The 10,493-nt window shown below is 22.8% G+C and overlaps 4 protein-coding genes across 4 annotated transcripts; 3 read left to right on the forward strand and 1 right to left on the reverse strand.

The window, feature by feature from the left end:
• Nucleotides 1-1,045: 1,045 nt before the first annotated feature.
• PY17X_0509800 (conserved Plasmodium protein, unknown function) lies at nucleotides 1,046-1,714 on the forward strand (the record flags this gene model as incomplete). Its single annotated transcript, XM_720291.1, has 1 exon — nucleotides 1,046-1,714. One exon carries the CDS (start codon nucleotides 1,046-1,048, stop codon nucleotides 1,712-1,714), a length of 669 nt encoding a protein of 222 aa, XP_725384.1.
• Nucleotides 1,715-1,828: 114 nt separating this feature from the next.
• PY17X_0509900 (RAP protein, putative) lies at nucleotides 1,829-3,776 on the reverse strand (the record flags this gene model as incomplete). The annotated part of the gene is made up of 6 exons (XM_022955205.1): nucleotides 1,829-1,876; nucleotides 2,031-2,075; nucleotides 2,181-2,285; nucleotides 2,365-2,574; nucleotides 2,701-2,964; nucleotides 3,123-3,776. 6 exons carry the CDS (start codon nucleotides 3,774-3,776, stop codon nucleotides 1,829-1,831), a joined length of 1,326 nt encoding a protein of 441 aa, XP_022811662.1.
• Nucleotides 3,777-4,440: 664 nt separating this feature from the next.
• PY17X_0510000 (DNA double-strand break repair Rad50 ATPase) lies at nucleotides 4,441-5,895 on the forward strand (the record flags this gene model as incomplete). The annotated part of the gene is made up of 1 exon (XM_720293.1): nucleotides 4,441-5,895. The coding sequence occupies one exon, from the start codon at nucleotides 4,441-4,443 to the stop codon at nucleotides 5,893-5,895; it is 1,455 nt and encodes a 484-aa protein (XP_725386.1).
• Nucleotides 5,896-7,435: 1,540 nt separating this feature from the next.
• Nucleotides 7,436-10,474, forward strand: PY17X_0510100 (exported protein 3, putative; the record flags this gene model as incomplete). Its single annotated transcript, XM_721246.2, has 1 exon — nucleotides 7,436-10,474. The coding sequence occupies one exon, from the start codon at nucleotides 7,436-7,438 to the stop codon at nucleotides 10,472-10,474; it is 3,039 nt and encodes a 1,012-aa protein (XP_726339.2).
• Between the last annotated feature and the right edge of the window lie 19 nt (nucleotides 10,475-10,493).

Consider the following 10,493-nt stretch of genomic DNA (forward strand, 5'->3'; position numbering starts at 1 on the left):
CTAACTCAAGGAAATGCATAAAAGTAAATTTTTAACAAACCCCGTTGCTTTTCTCCATCCTATTATTCTGACCGCTGTTCCGTCTATTATAGCTATTTATTTTTTCTATTTTTAGGATATCAGCAAACAATAATAATGCATTTTTAATTATCACTTTCAATTAATTATGCATTTTTAATTATGCACTTTCAATTTTTTTGCATTTTATGACATCATTATTTGTTCATTGACTCACGAAACATTTTTGAATTATTACACATTTTGTTTGTAATAAAAAAGAAAAAAAAACAATCTTAACAGTTAAAAAAAATGCACTTTTATTATATTGCATGGTCATAATAATATGCACAATTTTTATAATAAATTTTATGAACACGCAAGACGATTTTGCATTTTAACATGATTAAGTAATATATTTTTTGAAAGGGAAAAAAGTACATATATATATATAAAATAAGATATCCTTATTTATAGAAAATATTAATTATAACACAAAAAACGTATGCTTTAAAAAAGACGAAAGTATATAATTTTTTTTATATATAATTTCTATAGCACAAAAATGATAATTATTAATCTAAAAGTAATATCTCTAAGAAAGAGAAAAAAAAAAAAAAAAAATGAAATATGATGTTTTCTTAAGCAAAAAATAAAAATAATAAAATTATTAAATTTGAAAGAATATATCTACTTATCATTTTTACAATATTTTTCAAATAAATATATATCTATTTTAATCAAGAACAATTTTTTTAAGGGCATTTGTTTTATTTCCCTATGCTAATAAATATTTATTATATTTTCTCTACTGATTGAATATCAAATTTGTGGCATGATATTATTTATGTATCATGGTTAAATATTATTATTTTTTTCCCTTTTTTTGTTAGAGGGAAATATTAAAAAAAGTAATAAAATAAGCTAGTAATAATAACACAAATCAGTTTCACCAATTCTCCTATTTTTATTTGTATAGGATATTAAGTTGGCTATCCATATATACACACACACATATATATCATACTTATTAATATACACATGAAAAATGAAAAATTATAGAATATACATTTTGAACGTTTTTAAAAAACCGTTCCCTTTAAGAATCGTCAGAGAAAAACATACAAATTCAAATGAGAGTATAGGAAAATTAAAAATGGAAGAAAAAATAATACAACCAAGCAAAAGTCAAACAAATATATTTATAAATAAAAATAAACAGAAAATATCTAATAATGAAAATAATAATATAAAAACATTTTTAAGAAAATATAATATATATATAACATATTATAGTGGTTTTATATTTATGTTTTCTATATTTTCATATTGTGTTATTAATTTGGCATGGATGTTTTTTGAAAAACCAATTCCCTTAATAATCGTAAAGGAAAATGTTTTAAAAGATAAAAAATTAATAGATGAATATGAACAAGTCATATTTTCCAAATATTGGACTGGTTATATTAATGAGGACAGTGCTCGAATTATAATTAATATCAAAAGTAAAAATAAGCGTGATAAAAAAGGGAAAATTATTAGTAATTTAATTAAAAAAAATAATGAATGGGTTATAAAAACATTAACATATTATAATGTAAAAAAAAATGATAATTTACAAACAGATGATTTGAAAACATTAAAACAAAACATGGCAAATAGCAGTTTATGCCCAATAAATAATGACAGTTTTGTATGCAAAAAAAGTACCAAATAATAATCTTCTAAAAATTTGTATTCAAATGTGTACTACAAATCTTTTTTTTTGTGGTAAAAGTGTTACATAAATATTGTGATAAATGCTGTGATAAAATTGGGAATAGCTCCACTTCTATTTTATTTTTTCCAATATATTTGTCTCTATATATTTTATTTTATCCTAAAAAAATGCAATAAAATGAAGCAAGTGGAATATAGTAAAAATTATGACTAAATATTTAGCAGCTTTTTGATAAAGCAAGCTTTTCAAGCAAATAATACGATTTTTATATTATTCACTTCGTTGTTTTTCACTTCGTTGTTTTTAAACTAACATCTTTTGATTTGTTTTTCCAATCCATATACTCGATAGTAACAATCTGTGTGCAAAATAAAATTATAAAATACCTTTGTGTGCATATCTCAAAAAAAACTTCATCCTCTTTTAAATATTTTTTTTTAAGAAAAAAAGTGGAAACTATTACCTTCCATTTAAGCTTATTTAGTATAAAATATTTAAGATTTGTTTTATTATTTATCTTTCCATCAAATGTGTAATAATGTGTAAACCCATTCACTTCAACATAAATCTACAAAATATCATACAAATTATGTTAATATATATAACTATACACATGCATACAATGATATAGAAACTTTTTATGATACCTTTTTTTTTTTCAATGCAAAATCTAATACATATGGACCCACAGGAAATTCCTTATTCACATTTAATCCGATTTCTGTGAAAATTTTTTCAACTTGTTGTTGCATTTTCGACACAGTTATTGTGTTTTTAATATTTTTTTTTTCAATTTTTTTTATAGCGTCTTCATAATTTTCCTCCATTGCCCTTAAAAAGTATAGTACTATGTGAAGCTACAAAATTTATTCATTCGTAAAAAAATAATATAACAAAATGGAAGAAGAATAACATAAATAAAATAAAAAAAAGAGAATAAATATTGTAGGTTTAAGTATCATCATTGCATATTTGTTATGTACCTGTTTCAATTCGTCATTTTTGAGCTTCTGCATATTATTTATTAACAAAAATACGATATCTTTTAATAATTCACTTAAAAATTTGTCTTTTACGGAACCCCGAGCTAGCCAAAGTGCGATGGAATATGAAATATTACACAAATATTTTATTTCAAATTTTTCATAATTTGTATATACATATAATTTTAGAAAATTCGAATAAATTTCATAATTCAAATTAAGTACAGATAGACTTAACAAAATAGTTGTTAGCACACCTTTATCCTAAAAAGATGAACAAATAAATATATACAATAATGTTATATTTTTTTTTTTTCCCCCTTTTAATTATATATCTTAAATTTTCATCTTTTCATTTAGATAGGCATGTAATAAAATTCAAAATTAATCAAGTGCACAAAAAATATATTTATATTCGGTACCTCATCAATTATAGGAATAAAATGGTCCGAAATAGTCTGACATATTTTATTGACAGTTATAAAATCGTTGTAATTATATTTATTAAATATATACAATATCATAGAAAGGTCAAATAAAGAAAAATTTTTAACTAAATTATTTATATAATATTGTGTAAAAAATGTTAAAGCGTTTAGATCTAAAGACGATGTTTTATGAAGATCAATTAACATTTGTGTTAATGTTCTTGTATTTATTACCGGTTTTTTTGTCATTATAATTTTTACAAAATTATTATATAAGGAATATTTTCTAAAATCTAATTTGCTAAAAGAATGTATAATTAAATATATTTCATCTATGGTAAATTGGTTCATATGCCTTTTTAATAAATTGCTAATATTATTTAATATACCCTTTTCTTTCAAATTAACCATTTGCATGTTCTTCACTAAATATATTAATTTATCCTTATCAATTTCTTCATTTGGGATACCATCAAATAAACCGCTTCCAACATTGCTTACATTTTTAATGTTGCTTACATTTCTGATATTACTTACATTTATGCTTATAATATTTTTATTATGATTTATAATCTTATTCTGTTTTTGTCTTGAGGCAAAACATAGAAAATTTTTCGAAACTAATTTTTTTATTGCTTTGTTAATCATCCTTTGGAAATGTAGATAGTCATATATGCTTTTCCATATTTTATTCCATGAACCAAAAAAAAAAATAAAAAAAAAAAAAAATTTAACACAAATAAAAAGCACCACAAATAATTTACCAAAAAAGCAAAAAAAAATATGAACAATAGCTCGAAAAGTCAGAAAAAAAAAAAAAAAAAAAAAAGTCAGAAATTTAAGGTAAAAAACATTACACTAAATAAAGTGAAAAATTCAACAATGCAAAGATGGAAGAATCGAATTATAAAGAAATGTTTACCATATAAGTAAAAAATAAATAAACAAGTGCGATACATATTTGCACGAATGAACGTAATAAATATAAAGTTAGTTGATTTCTTAATTTCACAGTTTATGGAATACCCAAGTGTATACAACTTTATCAAAATATTATATTTTTTTTTTCCAGAATTTCCTTTTTCATTTTTTTAATAATGTTAATAGGTATAGATAAATACACCTAAGGATATAGATATTATGTGTATTAAAAAATGCGCATGTATTTTTCGCTTTTTTTGTTATTTCATTAATATTTCAAAAGGCAAAAATAAATACCCTCAAATTATATACTATAATATATGGATAATATTATGTGAATATATATAAAGTAAGGAAAACATAGAATTTCAAAAAAATAGTAAATTAGGCAATGTATTTTTGTGTGTTGAAAAATAAAATAAAAAAAAAAAGTTTGAAAATATGTAGATATGGGCATAAAAATATTCACACAGAAATTGAACGAAACGAAAAAAAAGCTGATATTATTGAAAAGCTATTGGAAAGATATAAACATCTTCGAAATGAAGATAGAATAAAATTAATAAATAGCCATTTAGAAAATGTTAAAGAAAAAAATGTTAATATAATATATGAATTTACAAAAAAAAAAGAAGAAAAAGAGATAAAAGAAGAATATGAAAATAAAAGAAAAGCTAAATTATTCAAATTAAGAAAACCTGCTTATTTACAACCAAAAAATGTCAAAAAAAAAACTAATAATGAATTTACGATAGATAATCAATATGAAGAATTATCATGTTCAGAAAAAGAAAAAGAATTAAAACCTATTGAAAAATATACACTTATTGAAGATGTCTATAAAGCATATATCTATACTAAAGCGTTTTTCCTATTAAATAATAAATATAAAACTAAACATAAAATATGTAATGATTTTAAATATATTATGATCAACTCACTAAAAAAATATCTTTTAGAAAAAGTAAAACCAACACTAATAAATGAATTTAGTGTATATACAAATCCATATATGCTTCTAAAAAATTCTTTATATAATCTCATATTACATCAGCATGTCAAAAATAGTTATGATGAAAGCTTAATAGATAATTATATAAATAAAAAAATAAGTTTAAATATTTTAAAAATAAATAGTGCAGATGTGCCTGTCGAAGTATATGAACCCATAGTTTCATTTCATGGGAATATACATTATAATTATAATTCTCAAGAAAAATTTAAAGTATGCATAAATACGTTTCTCACCATTTTAGATGTTATTAAAAAAGGAGATGTAAATTCAAAAAATAAAATTGAACAAAATGAAACAATTCAGAAAATGAAATATAAAGATATGTCTATCTTAATAAATGATGTATTAAAAAAATTACCAGAAAATATAAAATACCCATTTGAAAATTATCCTTTCGAAAATTTAAAAGCATTTAAAACAAATATAAAAAAAAAATATATTGGAGGTATTAAAAATAATAAACCTCAAAATATAGAAGATGATGAAATCATTAATATGAGATATCCAAACTTACAATGTGTTTCTCATTCATTACCTAAAGATGAAAAATATCGAGATAATGTTATACATGCAATTAAGATTTTAGAGAGATCGAAATATTGGGACTATAATAGTAAAATAAAAGCAATTAACACATTAATTGAAGTGTGGAATAATATGAATAAAAGTGAGCATTATGAACAAGTTTTAGATAAAGCATTGCCTCCTATTTATTCAAAAGATATGTTAAGAAAAACAAAAACACGAAAAGATACATACAATAAAGGACTATCATATATACAATCTCTCACTACACAAAAGCCACTTCATATTCGTTCAAAAAAAAATTAATAATCTTTAATGCTCTACATCGTAAAAATAAAACCATTGCTTCGCTTTTTCTTTCATTTTTTTATTTCTAATAAATTGTGTCAATATGAACCGTGCCAATGTGAGCCGTGCCAATGTGAGCCGTGGGAGAGTCCGTTTTTGCATCACTATTTCTCACCAAATTTGGAAACGAAAAAAAATATGATATAGTATGGGTGGTAGAGTATAAATATGGTACCGTGCAGTTTTAACACATAACCCTTTTCTTAAAAAATGGAAAAGCCATAAATCGGAAACAAACCATAAATGTAAAATAAACCATAAATCGGAAACAAACCATAAATGTAAAATTGTTATTTATTATTATCGATTTTACTATTCCTTTTAAGTGACCATAATAATATAGAACACATTGAGAAGCCACTTTTTATGTTAAATATTTTGAAAAAAAAAAAAAAAAAAAAAAAAAAGGAAACTGTTCTTATAACTTATAGAAATAGTAATAGTAATAAATGGTGAAAAAAACGTGCCATTTTTTTGCCATTTTTTTTGCCATTTTTTCGGCATTTTTTTCGATTTTGAATTTATAAATATATTACTTATGGTAATGCCGTATTAGAGCAGGGTATTACTAATTTCTAATAGTTTTAACAGTTTCGTTTGTTTCTATTTTTTTAACAGCTTTGTTTGTTTCTATTATTTTTTATTTGCTTTCTTAATATATACTATAATGTAGTATATTCGCGTATCGCTATAATTTTTTTAAAAACATAAAATGGGGAAAATTATACAATACACTATATTTTATCACAATGTAACGATAACTTATTTATTTAAAAAAATAATTTAAAAATATGCCGATGCACATAATATATTATATACATACATATATGTAATACTAAATTACCTATTATTTTTATGTATTCCCGTTACTTTATAGTTTCAATAAAATAAATGAATATATATATGTTTAGGTACTTATTATATTTTTCATATTATTTATGCTAATATTAAAAAATTTCCTAATAAGATATAAAAAAAAATGTAATTGTTTTTCCGACTTTTTTTATAAAACAATTTGAATTGATACATAATTAAAAAAATATTTATCGTTCTTTATATATGCATATAATGACATTTTTATTTTTCTAATTTTATAAGTTTATTTTACAAAATAGTAATAAAAATAAAAAAAAAAAAAAATAATATTGATAATGACAATAATTAGAGGAATGCTTAAAACTTTCCCATATTATTATAAAATATGCATGTACGAAATTTTTTGTGATTTTTTTTTAATCTAACAAAAATAAATACTAAAAATTTTTATATATATACACAATACTAACTTAATCATTTTGTATTCCGTCCTAGCTTTAAAAAAGCTCTATATAAAATAGCATGAATATAGCATAAAATATAGCATAAAATATAGCATAAAATAATAGCATATAAAATAATAGCATATAAAATAATAGCATAAAATATAGCATAAAATAATAACATATGATTCCTTTATTTATATTGTATATTTAAAAAAAAAAAAAAAAAAACTGGTAAAATGATATTCAAAAAAAAACTCTTATTAATTATTAATTTATTCATCTTATGCGTATATTTAAATTTTCACCACGTTGATTCAAAAATAAATAAAATAAAATATAACAATGATGATCTTATAAACAATTACGTTGACATCCCAATTTCCTACTCGAATTATAATGCGGAAAATGTAGAGAATGCGGAAAATGCTGAGAATGTGGAAAATGCTGAGAATGCGGAAAATGCGGAAAATGGGGAAAATGCTGAGAATGGCCGAGAAGGAAGCCCGAGCCAAGGGTATGAACCAGGCCAGTTATTTGAAACGCCATTAAATATTAGGAAAATGTTTAAAAACCAAATGAGTATGAACAGATGGAATAATATTTTCAGCTTTTTCAAAAATAATAGAGTAAACAAATTTAAAGGAAGCAAAAATCAATTTTTAAATGAAATACAGAATAGTTATGCTTATAGAAACGGATTATATTTTAGTGCAACGAATGTTGGTGAATATAATAAAAAAGTTGATAGCAATAAATATTCTACTATAAATTTACCAGAAAATACTATGGTTTTAGTTGTAACAGGAAATAAATTATTTTTACAAAACTTAATATATTCTGTTAATAAAGAAAACGCAATTAAACAAAAATTTATATATACAATGAATAAAATAATAAAAAATTTAAAAAAAAAAATATATTTTAAAAATTATAATTATCAATATTTATATAAAAATGATTCATTTGCTAATGATGATACAAAAAAAATAATTGATATAGATTTATTAGGTGAATTATCCAATATAACACAAACAATATATGTTGATGACCATAAAATAAATATGCATAAAATATATGGTGGATGGTTTCATTTCTTGGGTATATTAGTAATTAATGGATATGATTATCAAATTCAAAATGATGTAAAATTTAATGATATACTTGGAGAAAAATCGAATGATCCTGTACCATCACATTTATTACCTAAATTTAAAAATTTATTTTCTAAAAAAAATACAAAAGAATATAAAAATGGATATTTATTAGGTCTTTGGAGAGATTTCCCAAACAATAAATTTGTAAATTGGAGATATTCTCTTGAATTATTTTTATGGGATATGTTAGGGGTTCTACCTCATGAATTGCCACATCCATCTAATCTAATTATTAGCTATAACAAATATGATGACGAGATAGAAGCAGCTCACGAGGTAGAAGCGGCTCACGAGGTAGAAGCGGCTCACGAGGTAGAAGCAGCTCACGATGTAGAAGCGGTTCACGATGTAGAAGCGGTTCACGATGTAGAAGCAGCTCACGAGATGGAAGATAATAATGGCGACATCGAACACAATTGGCATAAAATAGTTATGAATAAAATAGCATCTTACAAAGGGTTTGATGTCAGTATTGTTTCTGCACAAGATTATATGAAATATAGTGGATATGATAATGAACTATTATCTAAATATTATAATTTAAAAAATGAAAAAGATTATATATTTCTAATAATTTTAAATAAAGATTTTTTTATAGACGAATTTGTTAAGAGTCAAAATTATAGCATAAGCAAACAAAATTATTTTGAAAAAATATTAAAAAAAATAACAGATGATGTAGTTAAAGTGTTAGAACAGGTTAAAAATAAATTGTTTCCAAATAATGATGATGTTAAACCAATTGTATCAGTATATAATTATTTAAAAAATTTTAAAAATAATTCAGAAAAAATAAATCCACATATTTTAGGAGAAATTGCAGGAATAACAAAATATCTAAAATGCGAAAATTTATTAGAATCATCTAATACATGTACTAAAGATATTTCTATTCATCATAAATATGGTGGATGGTTTGAATTTGGAGGTGCTATATATGTTAAAAATGTAAATAATGTTGATATTTCATATGAACATAGAAATGATAATGAACCTATAATTAAACAAAAATATGAACAAGCAATATTATCACAAGCTAATTCAAATTATTCAAGTGCTGGATTATGGAGAGATATACCAGAAAAAAATATGACTCTATATAGATATCCATTAGAAGTGTTTGCTTTAGAAAACCCTGAATTAAATATTTTAAATTTAAGAGATATACATCCATTTATTGCAATCAACATTTTAAAAAAAGGAATCAATTCTCTACAATCTTTCGAAGAAATTACATTACACGATTCAGATCAAATTATGGCTACCTCATTTTCTTCTACAAATAGCAATTCAATTGCGTCGTCCAATGGTGATAGTGCTGAAAAGGTTGGAAATGCTGAAAATGCTGAAAATGGTGAAAAGGTTGGAAATGGTGATAGTGCTGATAATGACGATAATGATGACGACGCATTTATTATTAACGAAAATGTTGATGTACATGACAATGCTGATGAAGATAATGAATATGCAAACCCTTCTAATGGCCAAGATGATGGAATATATATAGAAATTGATCATGGAATTACTAAAAAAAATGAAGATAAAGAAACCTTAGATTTAATAACTAATAGAAATTTATTTAATACAAACACAAGTGATATGGTCACTGGAAATCCATTTTTTTCTAATAATAAGCATCAAAGTTTTATTGACAATTTTAAGTATATATCAAAAACAATCAGTAATGATAAACCATTTATAAATGAGGATGATGATGATGCATATGTTGAAATGGAAGAAGAAGATATGGATCCACGACTTATTATTCACAATAATAAATATTTTAAAAATAACAATGATTATTTTAAAAATAAACAAGAACCCGTTATTAATAGCCAAAATAAACAAGAACCCGTTATTAATAGCCAAAATAAACAAGAACCCGTTATTAATAGCCAAAATAAACAAGAACCCATTATTAATAACCAAATTTATATGATCTTGATAGTTTGTATTATATTTCTATTTATAGCTCTTTTGGCTTTAATAGGATCTATAATATATAATTTATTAAAAAAAAAAAAATCATTAGATAATAATCGAGGAGTTGCATTGTCCTTAAAAGAAAAAGGGGTTATCCCTGTTGCTCAAGGATTGCCCACCCCTTGGCTAAATGCTTAAATAAAATAGAATAGAATAG

This window comes from Plasmodium yoelii (genome assembly GCF_900002385.2).
Source record: "Plasmodium yoelii strain 17X genome assembly, chromosome: 5".
Lineage (NCBI taxonomy): Eukaryota > Apicomplexa > Aconoidasida > Haemosporida > Plasmodiidae > Plasmodium > Plasmodium yoelii.